The 27,396-nt window shown below is 43.0% G+C and overlaps 1 protein-coding gene across 1 annotated transcript in view; it reads left to right on the forward strand.

Annotated features, from left to right (window-relative positions):
- Positions 1–27,396, forward strand: part of LMF1 (lipase maturation factor 1) — a 506,204-nt gene that overhangs the window by 447,232 nt on the left and 31,576 nt on the right. The window contains exon 8 of the mRNA XM_089656039.1: positions 10,000–10,153. Within this exon, the coding sequence (XP_089512165.1) occupies positions 10,000–10,153 (154 nt within the window). The remainder of the gene's footprint in view (positions 1–9,999; positions 10,154–27,396) is intronic.

A 27,396-nucleotide genomic window follows, 5' to 3' on the forward strand; every position in this document is an offset into this window, starting at 1 on the left:
TTACTAGTCATTTTTTGGGTTTACATAAAAATGCTGTGTTCCAAAAACTGAACTTTGTCATTTCTAACTTGGAATGATTATAGTTGTCTGGGACAGCTTGTTCTATGTTGTCAGTTTATTTTTAGCATGGGATACAGCAAAGGGCAGGTGAGTACCAATTGCTGTAGGATTCTTCTTCAAAAAAACATACATACATGGAAGACCAATCCATGACCACATTTTCTGTATTGGTTAAAATAAGTCCTTTTAACTTCACAGTCAAGTTGACTGCCTTGTTATTATCATCCCACAATGGTTGCCTACTCTTCAGTCTTTGGCATCATCATGGCATAAGGCCTACAAAATTGATACCTCCTCTTCAGTCTGTGACTTAACAGAGGCATTAACTGATTGGTTAGTCTGTGAGATCACTGAATAGTGTGTCCTCCAAGGTCGTTGATTGCTCTGTAGACTTTGGAATCAGTAAAGAGCGAGTCCTCCAAACTGCTGATTGCTGTACAGACTATGACATGCCTCAATAATGGTTGATTCTTCTTCAATCTGTGACAACACTGAAGGATGTCTCCTCCAAAATGGATGATTCTTCTGTCTGTGATACCATTACACCATTGTGCAATGGTGTTACAGACAGAAGAAGCGATCAACCACCGTGGAGGAGTGTGTGTAATGGTGTCACTAATAGAAGAAGCAATCAACCAACCACCGTGGAGGAGTGTGTGTAATGGTGTCACTGACAGAAGAAGCAATCAACCACCGTGGAGAAGTGTGTGTAATGGTGTCACTAATAGAAGAAGCAATCAACCAACCACCGTGGAGGAGTGTGTGTAATGGTGTCACTGATAGAAGAAGCAATCAACCAACCACCGTGGAGGAGTGTGTGTAATGGTGTCACTGATAGAAGAAGCAATCAACCAACCACCGTGGAGGAGTGTGTGTAATGGTGTCACTGACAGAAGAAGCAATCAACCACCGTGGAGGAGTGTGTCCTCCAAGGTGGTTGATTGCGCTGTAGACAATGAAATCAATAGACTGAGTCCTGAAAAATGGTTGATTGCTGTACAGACAAGGACATCCTTCAACAATAGCTGATTCTTCTTCAGTCTGTGCCAACACTAAAGGACCAGCAAATAGCAATAAAACCAAAACCAACTAAAAATCAGGAAACGCAGATGAATGTGATTATGGCTGCTCCAGTCTTCAAAATGTGCCCAACTTCTACATCTGTGAACCCTATAAATGTGTATATAGACTGTGCTGCTTACAATGTGACTCAACGTTGCTAAACAGTTTGCCACATGTAAATGTGCAAAAATTTGATACATAAATAAACAACACCAGAAAATCCAACTAATGTCCAGTTCAAATAATAGTTGCTTAAAAACCAAAAGATAGGTGAACAGGTGCTGGTGCCATTAGTAACAGATAAACAGGTGACCACTTCCAGGTGCTCCAGTTGACCCCACATGGATTTGCACTCACTACAATGGATGGACCTTCTATTACTAGATAGTTCTCACTGCACATTTTTGGTTGGACCCATTGTATATCTTGTCATCAACTTGACCATCCATATGTACCATATACATGTGAGTGAGGTCTAATTGTAGGTTTTATATGGTTTAATAAAGTCGGCTGCTTTGCACAATGAACCTTTTGCCTGATACTGTTTTTTGAGTGGCGGTGTATTGCACTGGAAGAAATCGCATCCTGGTACATATGAATGGTCAAGTTGATGCAAATTGTAGTGGCAGGAATCTTCCTGCTGTGGCTCTGGACGGGTAGGTGCAGGTGTTGTTCCCCATAATGACAGAGAACAATATTCCCAATGCACACATTCCTGTAAATGTACATGGCTGCTGCAGTGACCATCAGCTGGAAACCAAAGACATACAAAGCAAGAAATGTGTCACCAGCACATCGAAGGATCTCCAGAACAAGTCCAAAGCTTTATTAAAGTGGTTGTAAAGGCTCAAAGCTTTTTGCCTTCATGCATTCTATGCATGAAGGTAAAGAAATAACCTGTATGCAGCAGTGCCTAATCATCATGATCCAGCAATGTGCACAGGAGCCTCAGCTGTCTGGGGACTCTCCCTCCTCATTGGCTGAGACAATGGCTCCCTCTGCTGTCAATCACAGACAGTCAATGAGGAGAAAGAGGCGGCAGGGCTGTGTGTGAATGGAGACGTAGAGCAGCTGCTCAGGAGTGAGTCCGCTTGGGTTCCCCTAAAGCATGCTGCTTGGCAGGAGGGCGGGGCAAGGAGCGCCGGCAGGGGACCCGAGGAAAGGAGGATCAGGGCTGCTCTGTGCAAAACCACTGCACAGAGCAGGTACGTATGTTATTTTAAAAAAAAATTAAAAGTGTCTTTAATATCTCTTTTCACGATCGTCATAGTTACAAAAAGGACATTTCGGAGCCTCACAGGACCCCCTCGTAAGGCATGTGACCTGATGAAGGGGGTTCTATGAGTCTCCGAGACATTGCATTTGTAACTACGATGTGAATGCTTAGTAAAGCGTTGGACCTGTTCTGGAGATCCTCACTATAATGACAGGTTATCGGAGTGAATGTGATGCCTGTTTATGTGTCCTTGCTATATAAGCTAGCTATAGACTTGGGCGGTGGCCATTTTTATTTGCATGTTGGAGTTTTGGTACGTGGGTGCACTAGGACACCCTGGCTGCCATTGTGCACTCCTTTGCCTTTAAGAGAGGTGGGCTTCCTCAGGTTCACCTGCCCTTGGTCTATCCATTAAATGCATGTGCCTCTACTATGGGGGCTCTCAAATTGTAGAGTTAGGACCACAGATTATCAGGGTGCCGTGACGTGGCTCTGTGGCTTACGTATGTATTTGCAAATCTCTGCTAACTAAACCCTTGTTATAAACGCATACTGTTAGACAGGTTAATTCGGTTGTTGGCAAGCTGGCTGGCAAGTTGTCCAGGAACATTGTTCTCTCCCCTTCATTCGTTGTCGGAGTGAATGCACCTACCCGCTCAGAGCAGCAGCAGGAACCAGAAGATTCCTGCCGCTACAAGAGCTGATTGGAGGGAATCAATCTGCTGGAGCTCCCTTTCCTGTCACCATTCTTCTCTTGGTGTCAAGAAAACTTGTCAGTTGTGATTTATGCTGATAGCAGAGGAATGAAGCAGCAGACAGAAATGACACTTGGTGCTCCTAATTGAGACACTTAGTACAAGTACACACTATAGAGGGATATGCGTTATTCATAGTTCATGCCTGAGGTTTACAACCACTTTAACCTTGCACTTCCATTGATATTATGTTAGAGAATGCAGCAGCGGGGAGAATCCATTCCCACCATAGAAATGTAGTCCGGATACATTTCTGCATGCATGTTTTTGATGCGTTCTGGTTCATTTTTTCTTCACCTTAAATGACGTGTGTGTTCCAGTGTGTTTTCGGTGCATTTAGGTGTGTCCTGGTGCGTTTTTGATGCATTTTATCATGTTCCAGTACAGTTCATTGCAAAAAAAAAAAATGGAGCATGTTCTACTTTTTTTCCTGGAACTGGAACGCACTGGAACTGACCTCACTGGTGTGAACTATGCCATGGAAACCATATAACCTACTATCCATGTGCTTTTGAGTCAGAAAAAAAAACAAAAAAAAACTGCATGTGGTGTGAACCGGCCCTAAGTCAATTTTTATGCTAAGCACGCCTCAATTTAATTCAATATCTATATCACACAAAAACGTACGGATTGTAACACAATTGAGCGGCAACATGCTGCTATTCTATACAATCACCGCCATGGTTTATTAATTTTATTATATTCTGTTTATACAGCACATGCCTTCAATAAGGTGCGCAAAAAGTATGTACAGTACTACAGCAAATGCTCTGAAGCTTCAGTAATTTTGACATTTCTTCCAGAATACCTTTAGATGTGCTTGTTGCTGAAACCTGCCAGCAAAATGTGCCTAAAGAGGAAGCGCACCTAAAGGGATTATGGGGATTGCTGCTTTGTTATATCTATTATATATATTAGAGATCATTGTTTAAATGAATTGACAAGGCCCTAAATATATGAACCCTTAAAAATGTCTAATTCAGCACCAAAACAGCTCTTGAAGACTTCTAATGAATAAGACCACTAATCTTGGTCGTTGGTTTGAATCCCAGCCATGGCACCACCTGCCTGGAGTTTGCATGTTCTCCCTGTGCCTGCGTGGGTTTCCTGCGGGTACTCCGGTTTCCTCCCACACTCCAAAGACATGCTGGTAGGTTAATTGGCTCCTGTCTAAATTGTCCCTAGTATGTGTATGTATGAATGTGAGTTAGGGACCTTAGATTGTACTCCCCTTGAGGGTTAGGGATCTTAGACTGTACGCCCCTTGAGGGTTAGGGACCTTAGGTTGTACGCCCCTTGAGGGTTAGGGACCTTAGATTGTACACCCTTGAGGGTTAGGGACCTTAGATTGTACGCCCCTTGAGGGTTAGGGACCTTAGATTGTACGCCCCTTGAGGGTTAGGGACCTTAGATTGTACACCCCTTGAGCGTTAGGGACCTTAGATTGTACGCCCCTTGAGGGTTAGGGACCTTAGATTGTACACCCCTTGAGGGTTAGGGACCTTAGATTGTACACCCCTTGAGCGTTAGGGACCTTAGATTGTACGCCCCTTGAGGGTTAGGGACCTTAGATTGTACGCTCCTTGAGGGTTAGGGACCTTAGATTGTACGCCCCTTGAGGGTTAGGGACCTTAGATTGTACGCCCCTTGAGGGTTAGGGACCTTAGATTGTACACCCCTTGAGGGTTAGGGACTGATGTGAATGTACAATATATATGTAAAGTGCTGTGTAAATTGACGGCATTATATAAGTACCTGAAATAAATATAAAATGCCACATTCTTCTTTTCCTAGAATGGAGGAACCAGCAGGACCTGTTTGTTTATATGTAGCTATCAGAAATGTCCACCAGATATGCCTCATCCCATTTCCCTGATGGCTCAGCATGGGCACAAGTTTTGTTTAATAGTCAGGAGGGCTCAGACCCCCAAACTGCACCACCTATCACCTGCCAGGCTGGTGCAGGAATTGAAATGTTCCCAACTGCTCTCGGTACAAAACCGAGCAGCCAGAAAATACAGTTCTTTGCGGTGGCATGGATGCATACAAAATAGTCGCCAACATGCGCCATTCAATAATCAAAGTTCCCCAGAAATCTAAGTACTGGCTATTTTTTTTTCTTGTTACCACACTGGAGCCAATCATAGCATTATACCACGCAGACCCCCCATTACTAAGAATTATGCAGGTCTGAGCCAGCGAAAAAGGCTAATTCCCAGAATGCCATAACAGTTCCCACTGCTGGGCCTTGTGTAAGCTGGTCTGCCACCATAATGGGGCTTCTTATAAACCAGCTGACAAAACATGGCATTTTTTTTATTAGAGCTTTTTACCATTTTAAATGGCTGGCTTTTATAAAGGTTTATATAAATGCAACATGGCAAGTGAAGGAAGTAGAATGTTGTGAGAAAAACAATAAAAAAAGCGGTGTAGCTGCATGCAAAATGATGCAATAATGAAAATCTGGAAAAAAAATCAGAAGGGAGGAACACACGATTAGACCGTTGATTGGTTGGCTCTGCTGAAATGTTATCCATCCAAGAACCGCTCAACTGGACTCGTTCTGTAATGTTGAAGACCTTTAGCTACTAATCCAAGGATATTCCTCAGTTCAAATGAGCCTGGGGAATATATTCCAACATTTCTTACTCCATAGGTAATTCATGTGGCAATGTTGAGGTATGTTCTTGAATTTTTATTTTTTTTTATGTCTGTTTATTAGGTTTCAAGTGCAAACAACATCAATCTACAAGGGTCTAAGCTCACGCAGGGGCAGTAGGAGAAAGTCACATAGGAGTAAAATGTATAGAGTTGACACCCAAAGGTAAAAAGGTGCGGCTCACATTACCATTAATGGCGATGACAAGGTCATATCAATATAGAATAGTATCGGGGAAAATATGCTGAAAGAGAAAAGGGTGGGTGTTCCCGTATCCAATATACACATAAAACAATATGGATAGAGATTTATCTATCAGACGGCCATCTCTGAGGCAGTAGACAAATCAGCTAACCATTTGGACCATACCCTGTCATACTTCCTAGGACAGCCTCTATTGGTACAGATGTCTTTATAGAGAGGCAAGCAGTTGTTCACCAGTTGTTTCCAAAACTATATTAATGGGCGGTTGGGGGGGGGGGGACTTCTTCCAGTGCAACGCTTTAGCTGTCCTGGCATAAGAAAGAAGTAGGCTGGGTTTGATATCTTGTATGACTGGGAAGAGAGGAAAAGAGGAAAAGTCTGACGCTTGGCTGGAAATCGTCACCTCTGGGTATTTAAATTGATCTACCCATCGTAATTGTAAATCAGGAGGGCATTAGCTTTGGACGCAGGGTCGATGCAGGGGAAAAAAGAAGGAATTTGGTCCAGTTGACCTTGAGGCCACTAAGAAGGGAAAAGCAGTTCAGGACCTGAAAATCACCTTGTAGGGAAGGGCCTCCATCATTAAGGAAAAGGAGCATGTCGTCCGCGTACAGGGACACCCTCTCTTCCAGCCAGCCAATGCATAGACATTTGATGTGCTGGGAAGTACAGATAGCTTCTGCGATGGGTTCCATGGCTATGGCGAAAAAGGCTGGAGAAAGAGGGCAGTCTTGCCGGATTCCCTTGGCCAAGGGGAAAGGAGACGATAAACCAGCACCCAGCCTAATAGAGGAAGTGGGGTTACAGTAGAGCACCCTCAGCCAATCAATGAAGACCAGAGGGAAGCCCATTCTACGGAGGACCTCCCATAGAAAAGGCCACTCAACAGTATCAAAGGCCTTTTTAATTTCAAGTGAGGCCACCACTCGCCTACCTATATATGTTCTTGAAATGTATTTGAAATGAGGAAGATCCTTGGATGTCTTCAACTTTACAAATCAAAGTTTGGTAAAGGTGACTTAGGCAAGCCATAGATTAATTGATTTTCTTTCCTTCCTGGTGGAAGCACGAAAATCATTCAATTCCCCTATCAACACAGTAAGATTTGATGGGGGAATGCCTCCCACAGCCCATTTGTATTCTCCTGGGAAGGATGGGGGGGGTCGCGGGGAGCTTTTTGCAATGATTACTGCTACTGGTTATGGCTGCGGGCAGTATTCAAATGCTAAAAATCGGACAGGCTGGTTGTACCCAAGTTGATCGATGGATTTACTTTGGTACAATCAGCCTGCCCATAGATGGGTTGAATCTTGGCCAGTCCCTGCTGAGCAAGCCAAGATTCAATCCATCGATGGCCGGCATTACTACTATATAGATATGCTGTACAATGACCTGGATAATTGAGGACCTTCACAGACAAGACAAGACATTAGTGTAACACAGGACACACTCATGCTGGGGGTGCAGTTCTTAAAAAGGAAGTTTGTCCCCTCTGCGTCGTACACCTGAATCTGATGTCAATTAGAAGACTACGGCATGCTTCACCACTTTGCTAGCAGTTTAGTTCTAGGTGTACTAACCCAGAGTGGGCAAACTATGGATACACAGGACAAATGCATGCACATTGCAGGATTAGGCCTCATTAACAGTACTGGTATACCTGTGTAAGGGCAGTGTCTGCCCATGAGGGGATGAACAGGTATCCTGTGCATACCAGTGCCGGAAATCCCATTCATGTCAATTGGGACGAAGCAGCTGCACAGACACAGCCATTGCCCCCGATTTGACATCAGTGCAGGTGCGTTTGGGGACATGCACCCGCACGATTGTTAGATTGGGAGCAACAACTGTATCTGTGCATCCACTGCATCCCAATTGACATGCATGGGATTGCCAGCACAGGAATGCATGGAACACTGGTGCATCCCTGTGCGGGCAAACACGGCCCTTGCACGGGTGTATGCTGTAGTACATCAATGTGAATCAAGCCTTAGCAACATCATTATTTATCATCTTATGTAGTACATATTCATACATAGCCCACAGAGTAAACCTGATGCAAAGTTGTTCAATTTGGGATCATTGCAATGGATACGGGTGATCTGATTTTCCCTTGGGAATGGTATGTTGAACCTCAGTACAGTACAGTAAAAGCTGTGATAATGTGGAACATTCTAGTTCTAGCCAGTTCTGTAGAATGTTTCAAAAACGGCTGGATGTGTGTCTAGATACCCAAAATATGACCATCATTGTAGATTGTTGGTCCAGGGGGTTTCTTAGAGAATCAGGAGGAAAAAAAGCAGATTGGATCATGGTTAATAAGGGATATTTCACCTTCCTCTGGATCAAATACATGTTTAGGGTTTTGAGGATGCAGGTTATTATTTTATTTATTTGTGTTCTTTAGATGAACTCAATAGACTTGTCTTTTTTCAGCCGGACTAATCTAACAATGAGGACCTGGATGTATTACTTATGGCATTCTAGAACCTTTTATTAGTATACACAAAATTGTGTTAGTGTAGAGGTCTCCAAACTGCAGCTCTGGGGCCAGATGCAGCCCTTTGCTTGCCTTTAGCCGGCCCTTGGGGCTCTATTACATCCACTGATACCAACAATGGGGCACATTTTCTCCCACTGACATCAACAATGGGGCACAATCCCTTCCATTAACAACATGTGTATTCTTGCACTCAGATAAACATGTGGTGAATGAATAAAGCTTAACAGGTCTGGCACAGGTCATCAGATACAACCAACCTCACAGAATGTAAATCAAAAAGTGCTTCCATTGACACCAACAATGGGGCACTGTTCCTGTCACTGATACCAACAATGGGGTACAATTCCTTCCACTGACACCAAAAATGGGGCATAATTCCTTCCATTGACATCAAAAAGGGGCACTATTCTTCCCACTGATACCAATGATCAGGCACAATTTCTTCCACTGACACCAGTGATGGGTACTGTTCCTCTCAATGACACCAAAAATAGGGCATTGTTTACTCCCACTGGACACCAAGAAATGTTTTTCCCCCACTGGCCACAATGCAGCCCCCCTAAAGTCTGAGGGACAGTAAGGACTGGCTCTTTGTTTAGAAAGTTTGAAGACCCCCGTGTTGGTGCAATACGATATGTGGGAAGCTTATGCCACTCCTGGAAGCCCTGCCACCCTAGACTACAAAGGCCAATGCTGCTATACAAAAATCCACTCCTGGAAGCCCTGCCACCCTAGACTACAAAGGCCAATGCTGCTATACAAAAATCCACTCCTGGAAGCCCTGCCACCCTAGGCTACAAAGGCCAATGCTGCTATACAAAAATCCACTCCATGAAGCCCTGCCACCCTAGGCTACAAAGGCCAATGCTGCTATACAAAAAGCCACTCCTTGAAGCCCTACCACCCTAGGCTACAAAGGCCAATGCTGCTATACAAAAGTCCACTCCTGGAAGTCCTGCCACCCTAGGCTACAAAGGCCAATGCTGCTATACAAAAAGCCACTCCTTGAAGCCCTACCACCCTAGGCTACAAAGGCCAATGCTGCTATACAAAAGTCCACTCCTGGAAGCCCTACCACCCTAGGCTGCAAAGGCCAATGCTGCTATACAAAAGTCCACTCCTGGAAGTCCTGCCACCCTAGGCTACAAAGGCCAATGCTGCTTTACAAAAATCCACTCTTGGAAGCGCTGCCACCCTAGGCTACAAAGGCCAATGCTGCTTTACAAAAATCCACTCTTGAAAGCGCTGCCACCCTAGGCTACAAAGGCCAATGCTGCTATACAAAAATCCACTCCTTGAAGCCCTACCACCCTAGGCTACAAAGGCCAATGCTGCTATACAAAATCCACTCCTTGAAGCCCTACCACCCTAGGCTACGAAGGCCAATGCTGCTATACAAACATCCACTCCTGGAAGCTCTGCAATTAGGCTCCTCAACCAGAACAGCCATTGAATTTGGTATTACACTTTTGAAACTTTTAGGTTACATTCTTTGGGAAGCTTTCAGTTACACCCAGCTAACCAAGCCATTTTCACCTAGGTTCATACATCCGCCAGATTCTACATGTGTCTTTGGGCGTCCTCATTGCCTACCTCAGTATCCCCGTTGTTGTGAATCTGATGAGCTCCAGACAAGTTATGAACACGTCCTTCAACCCTCTACGGATTGTCAACACATATGGAGCCTTTGGCAGGTACTATATAGCTTCAATTTCAATGAGAGAACCCAATGTTGAAGCACAACTCTAGGCAATCCCTACACCAAAGGATCATGCACAGTACTGAAAGAATGATAAAAAAAGACCATGACAACACTTAAAGTTTTTATTTCTGTCTGTGCCGTTGTTGGGGAGAACACTTGCATGCATTTTCAAATAAATGTGCTTCTGTGAACTATTTGTGATATGTCTATGTAGAACATGTGGAGTGCTAATATTTGGGACAGGGTTTTAGTTTTTCATTGAGAGCTTAAAGTGGAACTGTAGTCAGTCCTGCTGGATCACTTCAGGCTGCCCCTTGCAGGTATAGCTATGTAAAACATAAAAATAAGTGACTACAGTGTTTAAAATACAGTCTCACCCTGCTTTGCACATGCTCAGTTGCTCCCTATTTTTTGGGACTACCGAATTTGTAGAGGCCAATCTGCTGACAGCTTAAAGATTTACTGCTGCTCAGGAGCTCTGAGCTTCAGCCAAATGGTGGCCTCCAGCAAGAAGAAACAGAAACAATGCTGGAGGCAGTTTACAGCACACATAAATTTTGGTAGCATAATTATTAATGTGGAATGTGTGTTCCTTTCTAAAAAACATTATTTTTATCAAGTTGTCATGGATAAAGTACCACTCTAAATCCAGCCAAAAGTCTTTTGATTTTACATAAAGTGGGGCATAGGTGTGAATTCGAAACAGAGACCAGAGGGCGGGGCGGGGGTGGGGACTGTAGGTAAAATCCAGCCAAATAATTTTTTTCCATTTTGGATAGTGTAGAAAAGTGTTAGAACCCTTCTCAAGTGTTTAGTGTAGGTTAGATTTCTTTTATTTTCCTGATTGTTCTTTGGGACAGGAAGTCAAAATAAAGCGGTATTAGGGGCAGTTCACAATACATGCGTTTCAGTTGCTTTTTTCTGCAACTAAAATGCACAGAAAGTAGGTGATATGGTGGTCAGTGTCATAGTTCACATCAGTGCTTGCAGTTCCAGTGCGTTCCAGTTGCAGAAAAAAAAGTAGAACAGGCTGCATTTTTTCTGCACAGAACTGTACTGGAACGCAGTAAAATACACCAAAAACGCACTGGAACGCACATGTCCCTATTTAAATTGAAGAAAAAGAGAGGGGAAAGAAGTGAACTGGAATGCATAAAAAACGCACTGGAACGCGTCAAAAACGCACCGGAAAGTGCCAAAAATGCGTAAAAAAAGTGTATGCAAAAATGCATCTGGAATGCGTTTCTATAGTGTGAACCAGCCCCAGAGGTTCGGCTTTTTAAAAAAATACCAAACACATCATACTTACCTTATAAACACAGTGATCAGTGCAGCGCTACAATATATTAAATTACAAAATAAAAATCACAAAACGTAAGTTTATAAATAAGTTGATTTATCTTCATTCAAATACTTCCATCCTTATTTGCTTATGTGAACACCAAGTGCTCCAAAACATAAATGTGCAAATACTCCGCCACCAGATGTCTGATCACCTCCAACAATACGACCTCACATGATACGATGTTTGGTCTAACTGCGCTTTTGGTCCCGTTGTGGACAGTGTAGATCGACTTGATGGACCCAGCTATTATTCACAACTTGTCCAGAATTTAGCTTCAACCATCACATCACCTCATAAATAAAAGACTCCACATGTGCGTAAGCCAGAGGTGGACTGACCATTCGCACACTCGGGCACTGTCCGAGGGCCCGGGGTCAGTAGGGGCCCCATGAAATGCCCCTGGTACCTTTTTTATAGGCTTTTTTGAGTGTGGGCAAGGACATAGGGGCCCCATGATCTCCTATTGTCTGGGGGCCCCATGAGTTGTCAGTCCGCCCCTGGCATAAGCTTAAAAATATTTTAATATCTCAAAGTAAATAAATTGCGCACTCGTGTAGATGATGAAGTACAATCAGCCTCTGTTAATATAAATATGCCCGAGATCCGTGGACTTGTGCCGTGGAATGTCAGCAATAGTTGAACCCATGCAGTGGGTAAAACACGATGATTACCGTGATGTCAATCAATAAACACCGCTACTGCCGCTACCATCGCCGGCTCTGTGGAGCGTCGTGACGTCATACAAAGCCCCGCCCCAATGTGTTTAGTCACAAGGGGTGCATAATTTATTATATTTTAGCGCTGCACTGATCCCTGTACTTATAATTTAATCCTGAAATGAGATAAGGTTTGGGTGTACTAGCGGCTACTTATTTAGAAAAAACACAGTAATTATGGTTATATTATATATTCAACATAGGTGATTTATTAGATGGGTAGTTGTTATCTATAGAAGCGTGCAAGATTATTTTATTGTTTTACACATCATACTTACCTGCTCTGTGCAGTTTTTTGCACAGAGCAGCTCCAATCCTCTTCTTCTCGGGTCCCCTGCCGACCAGTGTCCCCAATAACAAGCCGCTTGCTTTGGGGGCACTGCTGTATGCTCACTCCCAAGCCCTGCTCTATGCGTTCATAAGACACATAGAGCGGGGGTGGGCAACTGTGGCCCTCCAGCTGTTGGTGAATTACAAGTCCCATCATGCCTCTGCCTTTGGGAGTCATGCTTGTAACTCAGTTTTGCAATGCCTCATGGGACTTGTAGTTCTACAACAGCTGGAGGGCCACAGTTGCCCACCCCTGCACAAAGAGTCCTGGCTTGGCTGTGATTGACAGCAGTGGGAGCCAATGGCTCCCACTGTTGTCTCAGTCAATGAAGAGAGGGACAGGTGAGGCTCCCTTGCACAACACTGGATCGAGAGGGGGCTCAGGTGAGTAATAGGGAGACTGGGGGGGATACTGCACACAGAAGGATTTTTACCTTCATGCATAGATAGCAAGAAGGTAAAAAACCTTCAGCCTTTACAATCACCTTACTTCTCTCCGGGACACTCACAGCATAAAAGACAGCTATAAAACAACGGTTCTAACTAAAAAAAAAAAAACAGCTTTTTACTGGAGTTGTGCTTTAACTGCTTCTATGAATATTTAGTTGTTTCCACTGTACTGTTCATAATCTGTCCTGTTAAGATTTGACTGTAGTTCCACTTTATTAGAACACTCACCTAATATGTAATTTCACATCCAGGTCATGGAATAGTTGTACCATTCAGCAACCACAATTACATGAAATCCTCCATTACACTGAGCTGACACTAGCCAGCTGAAGGCTAAAATAAGGCTTGCAGTGGCAATGCATGCTCTGTTATTGGGTGGGAAGAGTTGGTGCTCATGTGAGCTTTCAGAGGAAGAGGTGACATTTTTTTTTTTTTGCAGGTAAAACACTATATATATATATATGTGTGTATATATATATATATATAGATATATCTGTATAGATATATCTATATATGTATAATATATATTTATATTTGCTGCTACTGGGTACTTAGTTGTTCCTCTGTTGACACCCTTTAACGGCCATAACATTATGACCACCCAGCATATCCCGTGAAGGCTAGACTTCTGAAAGTATACTATGGTATCTGGTACCAAGCCATCAGTAGAAGATCCTTTAAGTCTGGTAAATTGCAAGGTGGAGCCTGCATAGATCAGACTTGTTTTTCCAGTACATTCCACAGATGCTCAATTGGATTGAGATCTGGAGAATTTAGAGGCCAAGTTAACACCTCAAACTTGTGTTCCTCGCACCATTTTTGAATTCATTAGATCGGACCACCTTCTTCCAGTGCTCTATGGTCTGGTTTCTGATGCTTATGTGCCCATTGTAAGCACTTTTAGCTGTGGATTGGGTCAGCATGGGCACCCAGACTGGTCTGTGGCTACGCAGCCCCATACACAACAAACTGCAATGCACTGTGTGTTTTGACACCTTTACATAGGAACTGGCATCAAGTTTTTCAGCAAATGGAACTACAGTAGCTCTTTCACTGGATCCAACTACAAAACCCTGGTTTTGCTCCCCATGTGTATCAATGAGCCGTGGCCACTCATGACCCTGTCTCTGGTTCACTTGTTTTCCTTCCGTGGACCATTTTGGGTCGGTCCTGACCCCTGCAGATCGGGACATCCCACAAGAGCCACAGTTTTGGAGTTGCTCTGACCCAGTCGTCTAGCCATCACAATTTGGTCTTTTTCATAGTCACTCAAATCCTTACACATGCCCATTTTTTCTGCTTTTAACACATCACCTTCAGGGACAACATGCTCACTTGCTGCCTAATATATTCCACCAACATTCAGATACCCTTGTAATGAGAATGTTATTCACTTTACCTGCCAGTGGTCATAGTGTTTTGGCTGATCGGTGTATATAGTATGTTATTGTACGTCTTTATCCCTTTTACCCTAGATACACGTAAAGTCTGTTATTTTGTTTGAGTTTTGGTTGTACTTGTTTGTGTTGAGAATGGAACGGTGTGTTCTGTGCCGATGTTGAAGATGGTTGGCATTACCAGTGGAATTCTGGGTATCCCAGGCCAAGAAAGGTGACATTCCCCAGACCTAATAGCAAAGGAGAGAAACACTTTTACAGAGCTGCACTGGAAAATATTTTTGTATTGTCGCTTCAGGCTCTTTCCCTAATTTCAGATACCCCAAGCAAGTCCAGCTGTTTCAGGCTTTAGGAATTAAGCGTGGAAGTTTAAGAGACCCAGTTGTCCTTTGTTCCTCCTTTCTCCACTATGTTAAAGGGCACAGGGAAGAACTCTGGGCCTCTTTAAGCTATTAACCCAGGCGTGGCCAGAGGTTTGTAATGCCATTTTATGTTATTGGTCTCGTCCATACTTTAGGTGCTGCACAAACGTAAAGTAAGATGAATATAAAGGTAAATGATACGTTATATTGCAGAGTAATGATTCTGGCCCTGACAATGCCTTGTGTTACATAGTTATATACAGTGGGGCAAAAAAGTATTTAGTCAGCCACCAATTGTGCAAGTTCTCCCACTTAAAAAGATGAGAGAGTAAACCTTTCTTTTCTTCTCTCCGCATACCCCGTTGGCCCCGGTATTTGGCAATCCTGAGTTTGCCCCAGGTCTCTCTTTTGCGAGGTTCCAATGGTGGATTAATAAGGGGCTGTTACGTATTGGGGATTATTTGGATGGGGTTCGTCTTCGGTCTCCTCAGTATTTTGTGACTTTTTATAAGATGCCTCGCGGGGAAATATTTCGTTATAATCAACTTCGCTCTTTTATTGATAGCAAGCTTAGACTACTCACAGAACCTTGTGCGCTTACTCCTCTCAAGGTCTCCTGTGGGGCAACTGGGATGATGCGAGGTCGCTTGTCCATAATTTATGCTTTGTTGGTTGATCCCATCACTAAATTATCTTACATGACTCTCTGGGAACGGGATCTAAATAGCTCATTGGATTTAGATACCTGGCGGGCTGCGGCCCATGCCCTGTCGAAGATTTCGATTAACACTGATCTTGTTGAATCTAACTACAAAACGCTACTTCGCTGGTATTTGGTTCCTGCTCGCCTAGCCATAATGTATCCTTCCGTTTCATCTGGCTGTTTCCAATGCTGTGGTCAAGAGGGTACCATGTTCCACGTCTGGTGGAAGTGTCCAGTTGTAAGTAGACTCTGGATTCGCGTATTTAATTTTCTTTTCTCGGTGACAGGAATCAATATCCGTAGATCGCCGGAAGTGGCCTTGTTCAATATACTACCCTCTGATATTCCCAAAAAATTGATTAAATTAATTTTATATATAATACTGGCGGCTCGCATCACCATAGCTAGAAGTTGGAAACAATCCTTGATCCCGTTGGAAAGAGTGAAACAAAAACTAAACTGGATAATGGTTAATGATAAACTGACAAGTATTGTCACTGACGATGTATCCAGATTTGAGAGGACCTGGGAGCCTTGGGTTGATTATATCACTGTATCGTGAGTGTCTGGCAGCTGACCCCCCCCCCCCCCCCCAACCCCTCTTGTTTCTTTTTTTTTTTTTTTTTTTTTCTCTCACTTTTCGTCTCTCTCTTCCTCTTTTCGTCTTACTTTATTCGTTGCAAAATTTCTTGTTTCTTTTTTCTCTCTGTTATTTCTGGTTTATTTTGGTTTAATTATTGTTTATTGATTTATGAAACTAGTATGTCCTGATGGCTATGACACTTTTTGGGTGAATTGTAATGCTACTGTCTGCAAATTTCTTTTTTTTTCATATACCGATAAGTATTATGATTCTGATTCTACAACTTGTCCCACCATGCGGGTGGGCCTCCTTCTTTTTCTTTGTGTTTGCCATCTTGTTCTCTGTTATAATTTGCTGGTTTCTCAATAAAAATATTGAAATATAAAAAGATGAGAGAGGCCTGTAATTGGCATCATAGGTAGACCTCAACTGTGAGAGACAAAACGAGAAAAAAAAATCCAGACAATCACATTGGCTGATTTGGAAAGAATTTATTTGCAAATTATGGTGGAAAATAAGTATTTGGTCAATATCAAAAGTTCATCTCAATACTTTGTTATATATCCTTTGTTGGCAATGACAGAGGTCAAACGTTTCCTGTAAGTCTTCACAAGGTTGGCACACACTGTTGCTGGTATGTTGGCCCATCCTCCATGCAGATCTCCTCTAGAGCAGTGATGTTTTGGGGCTGTCGCTGGGCAACACGGACTTTCAACTCCCTCCAAAGGTTTCCAATGGGTTGAGATCTGGAGACTGGCTAGGCCACTCCAGGACCTTGAAATGCTTCTTACGAAGCCACTCCTTCGTTGCCCGGGCGGTATGTTTGGGATCATTGTCATGTTGGAAGACCCAGCCACGTTTTATCTTCAATGCCCTTGCTGATGGAAGGAGGTTTGCACTCAAAATCTCACAATACATGGCCCCATTCATTCTGTCCTGTACATGGATCAGTCGTCCTGGTCCCTTTGCAGAGAAACAGCCCCAAAGCATGATGTTGACGCCCCCATGCTTCACAGTAGGTATGGTGTTCTTTGGATGCAACTCAGCATTCTCTCTCCTCCAAACAAGACGAGTTGTGTTTCTACCAAACAGTTCTATTTTGGTTTCATCTGACCATATGACATTCTCCCAATCCTCTTCTGGATCATCCAAATGCTCTCTAGCAAACTTCAGACGGGCCCGGACATGTACTGGCTTAAGCAGGGGAACACGTCTGGCACTGCAGGATCTGAGTCCCTGGCGGCGTAGTGTGTTACTGATGGTAGCCTTTGTTACGTTGGTCCCAGCTCTCTGCAGGTCATTCACTAGGTCCCCCCGTGTGGTCCTGGGATTTTTGCTCACCGTTCTTGTGATCATTTTGACCCCACGGGGTGAGATCTTGCGTGGAGTCCCAGATCGAGGGAAATTATCAGTGGTCTTGTATGTCTTCCATTTTCAAATTATTGCTCCCACAGTTGATTTGTTCACACCAAGTTGCTTGCCTATTGCAGATTCAGTCTTCCCAGCCTGGTGCAGGTCTACAATTTTGTTTCTGGTGTCCTTCGACAGCTCTTTGGTCTTCACCATAGTGGAGTTTGGAGTGTGACTGTTTGAGGTTGTGGACAGGTGTCTTTTATACTGATAACAAGTTCAAACAGGTGCCATTGATACAGGTAATGAGTGCAGGACAGAGGAGCCTCTTAAAGAAGAAGGTACAGGTCTGTGAGAGCCAGAAATCTTGCTTGTTTGTAGGTGACCAAATACTTATTTTCCACCATAATTTGCAAATAAATTCTTTCCAGATCAGCCAATGTGATTGTCTGGATTTTTTTTCTCATTTTGTCTCTCATAGTTGAGGTCTACCTATGATGCCAATTACAGGCCTCTCTCATCTTTTTAAGTGGGAGAACTTGGACAATTGGTGGCTGACTAAATACTTTTTTGCCCCACTGTAGTTAGACAGAAATCCATACTCAGGCCTATGTTTCTAAGAATGCCAGGTCCCTGATGATGTCCTTCATATCTGGTGGACCTGCCCTATACTGGGCCGCTTCTGGTCCAGGGTCTTCTTCACTACTTGGAACACAGCTTACTAAGGACCCTTGGCTGACTATCCTGCATGTTAAACCCCTGAACATTACTAAACGCCAATTCCAGTTGGCCCACTTTGTTCTGCTAGCTTTTAAACTTACAATTGCTAAGAAGTGGAGGAAGCAATTCACCCATTTTTCAGAAGTCGAATCTCGCTTGAATATATTTTTTTTACAAGCAATAGAATAGTATTCTTACTCAATACTCATGCAAAATTTCTTAAAATTTGTAGCCCATGGCTCACATACCGACATCCAAAGATTTCCTTGGTGAGCCTGACTGCTACATAAGTGGCCTCCCAGTAGTCTGGACACTCTCTGCTGAGCCAGCTCTCAGAAGTCGGGGTTTATGGAGGAGCAGTGTGTGGAGTGGATGAGTGTGTTTTGTTTCCCATACAAGCTTTCGGGATGCCTTAGGTCCCTTAATCTGACAAAGAGATATAGGGCACCCTAAAAGCTTGAATCTTTTATAACTTCAAGTGGTTGTAAATCCTTACATGTACCCAGTGCAGTGACTGCCCTCAGGTGACACACAGAGATAAATCAAATTCTTACAGAAGTTGTACCTGTTTATCTGTAGTATTTTCTCTACATCTGTGCAAAGTGCTGAATTTTAATGTTTGTCTGAGAGTTCGGAAAACATGGAGCGGAGAGCTGGAGTTACGCACTGCAGAGTTCAGTCAGGAGAACTCTGAGAGCTGATTGGAGGGAAGAGACACCCGCCCCCTTCACACAGCTGAGGCTGTCAATCTGCTGGAGGTCCTTCCCCTGTCACCATTTATTTTTTTGTGTCAGGGAAAACTTCTCAGAAGTGATTCATGGTGATAGCAGAGGAACGAAGCAGCAGACAGAAATGACACGGGTTAATTTACTAAAAGCAAATTTCTCATTTATAGTTCTAATAGACTCCTGAAGCTTGTACAACACAGAGAAAACTTAGCTTTTTGTGTATTAGGTGTTACAGTTTAATTCCAGGGATGTAATGGTCCTGCATACCCGAATATCTGTGTGTGTAACAGCCATTTTGTTCAGGTCAGGAGTCTTCTATGCCATTTTGTCAGAAGAGAGAAATGACCGCAGTAACCTCTCCCCCTCCTATTTCAGCTCATAATAATAAAGTCATAAAAAGCCAGAATAAAGTCATATTCACCTTCATCAGTTATTGGGTAGAATTTTGAATCCAAACACCCCTTTTCTAGGAGGTACCAGAGTGGATTAGGCCTCCGCGCTCCTCTTATGAATAAGTAAATATCCAAGACCTGTCATATCTGTATCCACTGTGAAGCTAACGTCATACTGGACAATATGCAGGGTAGCACCCTGCAGATATTCAGAGTTATTAAAACATTATCTGGGACTGGGTTATATTCGGGTGACCTCCCAGCAACCACCCCTTAAACCGGATGATTGATCAGATGGCCTCTGTTAACGCCCCTTTGATACCACAGAAATGGGGAATGCCAGGACACTTTGACAGCTCTTGTTACCATCAAACCAAGGAACACCTAACTGGACTTGAGAGAGCCACTGTACCATCTTTGCTCATCCATTGGACTCTGAAAACCAGGACATTGTTAAGAATTCTTCATTTTCAGCGCCTTTTTATTTCTCTGTTGCCTTGTTGTCTCTTTATTTCCTTATAACACCCTTTTTCTGTAAATATTTTATTTGCGCCATTTTGACATTTTCATTATTAAACCCTATTTTGAAAAGTGTTGAAATTGTTTCTAAGGCTTTTAATACAAACTAAAGAAACCCTGGCTCTGTGCAGAGTGCTACTGTATATGATACATCTCTGAATTTACCTGTCTGTGGTGACAGTGTGTGTACAGGCGTTTATTTTTTATATTTGTTCTAGCTAATATTGTGAAGGGTGGATAGGCCCAAAGCTATCTGGTGGCAGTTTGGAGTTTAAAGGTTTCATTGCTTAGGTAACTTAACTCTCGCTCTCAGGCTGCTGGCACCTGCTGTAGATTATGGTCCCGCGAGCTGGAAAATCTTTGTGCCAGGTGCAGCTGAGAGTGGCATTGTTACATAGGTGACAGTGTAAGATTGGCCAGTCCTTTGTCATGAGTTGGTGAGAAGGGCAGGGGTCACACCCATAGCATAGCACCATGGTGGTGAGCCACACAGCTTTTCGCACTTCTGACATGTTCTAACTTGTACTGACCTGGGTTGCAGACCAGTTGAGTCAGTCTTTACGGTGTAGTAGCAGAAATAACATGCACGTACATTTGTACGTTTGAGGAAAATGTCGAGTTCCTGGCCCGAAAATCCATTCCAAAATTTGACCAACCACCTTATTCCACCGACTTAGAACCCTCTGACTTTTGGATATTTCCAAAATTTAGAAATGTCTTAAAAGGAAACATATTTGATGACATTCCGGAACATCCAGCGCGCCCCTAAAAAGATATACTGCATGGCTCTCCGGAAGAAGAATTCCATGAATGTTTCCAGCACTGGCACAGTCGTCTAGAAATGTGCATTACTTCACAAGGGGACCACTTTGAAGGTGACAACAGCCACTAGTGCATTGGTAAGCAAACACTTTTTTTTTTACAGTCCATTCCCAGAATTAAATTGTCACACCTCGTAAGCACATTTGGGAAGCACTCTTGCCCTGCAACACTGGGCACATTCCAAGACCATACTACAATCAGGCTACCTGTAATGGGGTCCATGGCTGAATGGTGGGGACATTAAACCGCTTGCTGCTTTGGGGTGGGGGCCACTGCACATTCCAAGACCGTACTGCAATCAGGCTACCTGTAAAAGGAGTCCATGGCTGAATGGTGGGGACATTAAACCGCTTGCTGCTTTGGGGTGGGGGCCACTGAACGTTCCAAGACCATACTACAATCAGGCTACCTGTAATGGGGTCCATGGCTGAATGGTGGGGGCATTAAACCGCTTGCTGCTTTGGGGTGGGGGCCACTGCATAAATGAGTAAAATCATTTTATTTATTGGCCCTTTTATTGATAATTCCTTTAAAATATTTACGTACACTTCAACGTATTTCGAGGAGTTTGGCCACCAAAAACCGAGGCGCCCAGTTATTTTGTGCAGCAATGGAAAATGCAGACATGTTCCTATATTTTCCTTTTCCGTCTCTATTTTCTCTCTCGTGATTCTGGATTTCATGTTCCTGGCTGCCGCTAAAGGTAAACACATGTTAAGGGATTTTTATTTTCTTGGGACGGTGCCGGCCAAATATGTATGCGGCCCAAGAGGGATACATCTCTTCCAACCGAGCTTAAAGTCAGCAGTAACAGCTCCTGGCAAAATCCATCACCATAAAATCATCTCTACCTTCACTAAAGACAGTGTTTAAATATCTCTCTCTGATTGTCTGCAGCTGCCACCTCCCATTCACAGCAATATACCACCCAGAAAACATGTCTGTATGCATACAGATACAGTATGTGGTACATTTCCACTGTCAACCTCTATTTCTTAAAGCTGAACTCCACAAAAATGGCTAAAAATAAAGATGAAACACACATAAGGGAGCCGTTATGCCTGTTAAAAGGATTGTACTTCTGTCCATCCAGTCCAGAGATTTAGGGTCCTTTCACACGGGTGTTCCATTTTTTTTTCTTCAGTTCAGTCACGTTTTTTCAACAAAAAAACAGATGAGTTTACATCCATTTTTTCATCCATTTACATCCTTTTTTTCATCCGTTTAAATCCGTTTTTCATCTGTTTACATTTGTTTACATCCATTTTCATCCATTTACATCCGTTTTTCATCTGTTTACATTTGTTTACATCCATTTTCATCCATTTACATCCGTTTTTCATCTGTTTACATTGGTTTACATCTATTTTCATCCATTTTTTTATCCGTTGATGTCCGTTTTCATTAGTTTTTGGTCCGTTTACATCCGTTTTTCATCTGTTTGCATTGGTTTACATCCATTTTCATCCGTTTTTCATCTGTTTGCATTGGTGTACATCCATTTTCATCCGTTTACATCTGTTTTTCATCTGTTTACATTGGTTTACATCCATTTTCATCAATTTTTTTATCCGTTGATGTCTGTTTTCATCCGTTTTTGGTCCGTTGACATCCGTTTTTTGTCCTTTCCGGGTTTTTTTGCAGAATAAAAATAGGGTTTTCTTCCATTCAAAAAAAAACAAAAACAAATGTTAATGGATGCGGACATTAACGGATGTAAAAAGATGTTCATCCATTTACATCCGCAAGTCCATAGAAATATATAGGGGTCCATTTTTCATCCGTAAACAGACAGATGATATATATATTTAGTTATTTCAGGTACTTATATAGTGCTTTACATATATATATTGTACATTCACAAACCCTCAAGAGGCGTACAATCTAAGGTCCCTAACTCTCATTCATACATACACATACTAGGGTCAATTTTAGACAGGAGCCAATTAACCTACCAGCATGTCTTTAGAGTGTGAGAGGAAACCAGAATACCTGGAGGAAACCCACGCAGGCACAGGGAGAACACATATATATACACACACACACAATCAACTTTAGACAGAGAGCTTGAGTCGGTCCCCACGCCAGGTTTCAATGTAGGGCTTGTTGCCTATATTTATTTGTTACCAAGGTAGTAGACATACCGCGGTTTCCCACCGCAGAAGTCTGTATCAGCTTATTCTGCATCAAACAATACGCAGCTTCCCAGCTAAGGTGACCGTTTCTCACAGTTGCTCAGGTTCCAGTTGTAATGTGAATGGTTTCCTGTTTGATCTTAGCACAAACAGGCTCTGTGTGTTCTGCTCTTGGACTCCTTTAGTCACATTTGGGATGCTGCCTCAACAGCAGGAGCTGATATAGCAGCCAAGGCCTGGACGCTCACCCACAGGGTATCACCTTGCTACCCCCGCACTACTGGTTGTACATAGGAGCACTTTTTTAATCCAGAGTCTCCATTTTGTTAACGTCTTATTAATCGGATTCCTCTCCGAAGCTTCATATTGTGGTTGTAATGATAAAGCCCTGTTCTTACCATGAAACACGTCTACCTGCTTGTCCCCCAGTGTTAAGTGTATGCCCAATAAAGTGGATTCATTGAAATGCAGCCATACAGGCCTCTTGCTTTCCATTGTGCAGCACGCAAGCTGGGCTGGCGCCTGATTGGAGGAGTAGTGCAAAGATTCTTGGAGTCTATTCACCTGGAGCAGCGATAACTTGTGTGGTCATATTGTGGTCACTTAGGCACCAGAACCCCTACTTCCCATGTTAGTGGATTTTCAAAGTGACAGACAGCCCTGATAGCAGCACGATGGAGTTGCTAAAGCCTGAGTGGAGCAGAAGCATTTTCCCTTCAGTCACTGTCTGTGATTGGACTTCTAGAGCCCTCTGAAGTATGGGGGAGGAGACACTGCCCTGACGTATATATTTACATTTTAGCTTAAGATACTGAGCTCTGTAAACAGCAGGCAAACATATGGAAAACAAAAGTAAAGAAGCCTAAAGCTCCACCTGCTACCTGAATATAATAATGCATAGTATTCACACTCGTAGTATTCTTATTTCATATTGACCTGACAAAAAATGTAAAAAAAACTTTTTTTTTTTTGTCCTGACCATCATATAGAATATAAATGGGCACTGTAGCCTTAAACATGCCCTTTAGAAGCATAGTGTTTGCACTCGGAATTGTGGCGTTGTTTCATAGCCGTTAAAAAAGGCCTACGGCCCGAAATTATTATTGCTGGCCTCCTACCAGTAGGTCTTGTAGCTAGACCAGAACAGGTTAACCATAGTAGGTCAGGCTTGACTGCTAAGTGCCGGCTCCCCACTGCCATCAGGACTCTCCATCTCCAGCTTTTCCTCTCCGGTCCCCGCTTCTCATTTCAGCCACGAGAAAGGACCAGCAAGACGCCAGCTCATTGCGCACTTGTAATTCCAGCTTGTGTAAAGCTATAAAAAAAAACTACCTTCGTCTCATAATGAATCTGGGAGTATGTGGAAGCTGACATATCTGAAATCACACAGTAGGAACAAACTTTTATTACTAATTTGGTGTCCCTGATTTACAAAGTGTTTGTTACCGCTGGGCTGGCAGCCACAGTCATAACTCAGTCGACATATATATATTTATATATGAAACCTGCAGCCCGCGTCTGCCCCCACAATCTATTAAAACCTGGGTAACAATCCGTGGGTCTGGGGAAATGGTGTTCCATTGCTTAATCTAGCGCTAGACAGACCCTGGAGGTCGTGCAAAGCTTAACCCTTTCCCCAAACACTCCACCAGGCAGGGAGGCTTTAAACAAGAATGCCAAAAGGTACTCGGCACCTCATTAAGTGGACCATTCAGGTACTTTCACTGTGGAGGAATTAAGCAAAGCAGTACCTTTTATCATTAATTCCTTATACTCGTGTACCTTTCAGGTTCCTTTGATACAGTTGACCATCTGCTCCTCTTTGAAAGACTCCACTCCTTTGGTCCCCAAGATTCTGCTCTTTGCTTGTTTTCCTCCTACCTATTTCAGTGAACCTTCAGTGTCACCCACAACTCTGTCTCCTCCTCTCTTTCTGTAGGGGTCCCCCAAGGCTCTATCCTCAGACTCTTTCTATTCTCTGTCTACACCTCCTCTTTGGGTCAATTAATAGCCTTCCATGGTGCCCAATACCATTTCTATGTTGACAACACCCAAATCAATCTCTATACTCCTCAGTTTGTCCCTTTATTCTCCTCATGTGTCACTGGTTTACTAACAACTAGCTAAACTATCAGTCCCTCCCCTCGTACCAGGGTGGTAGATGTAACCCTAGAGTCTGATATCTCCTTTCAGCCCCACATCTAATCGGTTCAAATCTCGCTGCTTTCCGTACCATTTCCAAAATTCATCCCTTCTTAATAATTGACACCAAAAAGCTACTAACTCATTCCCTTGTCATCTCTTGCTTGCCTATTGTAACTCTCTCCTTGTTGACCTACCTTTACGCAGATTAGTCTGTTATGAATGCTGCAGCCTGATTATTATTGACAACCATTCAGTGGCAACACCACCCCTCTCTGCCAATCATTCTACTAGCTTCCACTTGCCCAGTAAATAAAACTCAAAATACAACATACAAAGCCATCCACAAGCTACGTCCCCAGTGATCACCCAATTTATCCTCTCCCAAGACCTCCTGCTCTATAACGTCCTAGTCACCTCCTTCCACAGCTCCAGGATTTCTCCAGAGCCTGTAACTTCCTCTGGAACTCCTTACCCCAATCTGTCCAGCCATACCCTACTCTGTCCACCCTCAAGTGATCCCTGGGCAAACATTGAGCACTGTCCTTGCCTACCACAGCTGAAAACAGCATTCTGTTCCTGAGCAGCCATTTACCTGACCAGCATGCTGGCAATGAGGGGAGCTCACCCAGCCCTGTGTAAGTTCCTTAGCAAGTAAGTCCTCGACAAGCAGAGAGGTAACTACCATTTCACGGTCATATATATATATATATATATATATATATATATATATATATATATATATATATAAATAGACACTCTCACCTTGCTAGTGTCAAGAAAATATCCCCAACACCATTACACCACCAGCATGAACCGTTCATACGAGGCAGGATGGATCCATGCTTTCATGTTGTTTACGCCAAATTCTGACCCTACCATCTGAATGTTGCAGCAACCAGTCTGCCCATTCTCCTCTGATCTCTGACAACAACAAGGCATGTTTGTCCACACAGCTGCCACTCACTGAATATTTTCTCCTTTTGGGACCATTCTCTGTAAACCCTAGAGATGGTTGTGTGTGAAAATCCCAGTAGATCAGCAGTTTTTGAAATACTCAGACCAGCCTGTCTGGCACCAACAACCATGCCACGTTCAAAGTCACTTAAATCCCCTTTCTTCCCAATTCTGATGCTCGGTTTTAACTTACTTGAGTTGCTGCCATGGGATTAGCTGATTAGCAATTTGTGTTACCAAGCAATAGAACAGATGTACCTAATAAAATGGGCGATGAGTGTGTGTGTATATATATATATATATATATATATATGTGTGTGTATATATATATATATATATATATATATATATATATATATATATATATACAGTTAGGTCCATATATATTTGGACACAGGCACAATTTTAGATTTTTTCAGGTATTTACCAAAACATATTTAAGCTATAGTTATACAATGGATATGGGCTAAAAGTGCACACTCTCAGGTTTAATTTGAGGGTATGTACATCCCAATTGGAGGAAGGGTTTAGGAATTACAGCTCTTAAGAGTAGCCACCCCCCCCCTTTTTCAAGGGACCAAAAGTAATTGGACAATTGAATATAATCATAAAAAAAATGTTCATTTTTAATATTTTGATGAGTCGTTTACTGGCAATGACTGCCTGAAGTCTGGAACCCATGGATATTACCAAAGACTGGGTTTCCTTCTTTCTGATGCTTTGCCAGGTTCTAACTGCACCTGTCTTTAGTTTTTCTTCATTTGTGGGTCTTTCTGCCTTTAGTTTTTCCTTCAGCAAGTGAATTGCATGCCCATTTGGGTTGAGATCAGATGATTGACTTGGCCATTGCAAAATATTCCACTTCTTTTCCTTCAAAAGCTCCTGGGTTGCTTTTGCAGTGTGTTTTGGATCATTGTCCAATCTGTACTGTGAAGCGCTGTCCAATCAACTTTGCTGCATTTGGCTGAATCTGGGCTGACAGTATATCTGTAAACACTGCAGAATTCATCCGGCTGCTTCTGTCTTCTGTCACATCATCAATAAACACCAATGACCCAGTGCCACTGGAAGCCATGCATGCCATCACACTGCATCCGCCATGTTTTACAGATGACGTTGTGTGCTTTAGATCATGAGCTGTTTCAAGTCTTCTCCACACATTTTTCTTCCCATCATTCTGGTACAGATTAATCTTAGTTTCATCCATCCAAAGAATGCTTTTCCAGAACTGGTCTGGCTTTTTTAGATGTTCTTTGGCAAAGTCTAATGTGGATTTTCTATTCTTCAGGCTTATGAATGATTTGCACCTTGTGATGAGCCCTCTGTATTTGCTCTCGTGAAGACTTCTCTTGATTGTAGACTTTGACAATGATACGCCTACCTCCTGGAGAGTATCCTTTACTTGTCTGGATGTTGTGAATGGGTTTTTCTTTACCATAGAAAGGATCTTGCTATCATCCACCACTGTTGTCTTCCGTGGACGTCCATTACTTTTTATGTTGCTGAGCTCACCAGTGCGTTCTTCTTTCCTCAGAATGTACCAAACTGTTGATTTGGTCACTCCTAATGTTTCTGCTATCTCTC

The sequence above is a fragment of the Staurois parvus genome, unplaced genomic scaffold, assembly GCF_062004578.1.
Source record: "Staurois parvus isolate SC_StPar_1 unplaced genomic scaffold, SC_StPar_1.0 ptg000882l, whole genome shotgun sequence".
NCBI classification, from domain to species: domain Eukaryota; kingdom Metazoa; phylum Chordata; class Amphibia; order Anura; family Ranidae; genus Staurois; species Staurois parvus.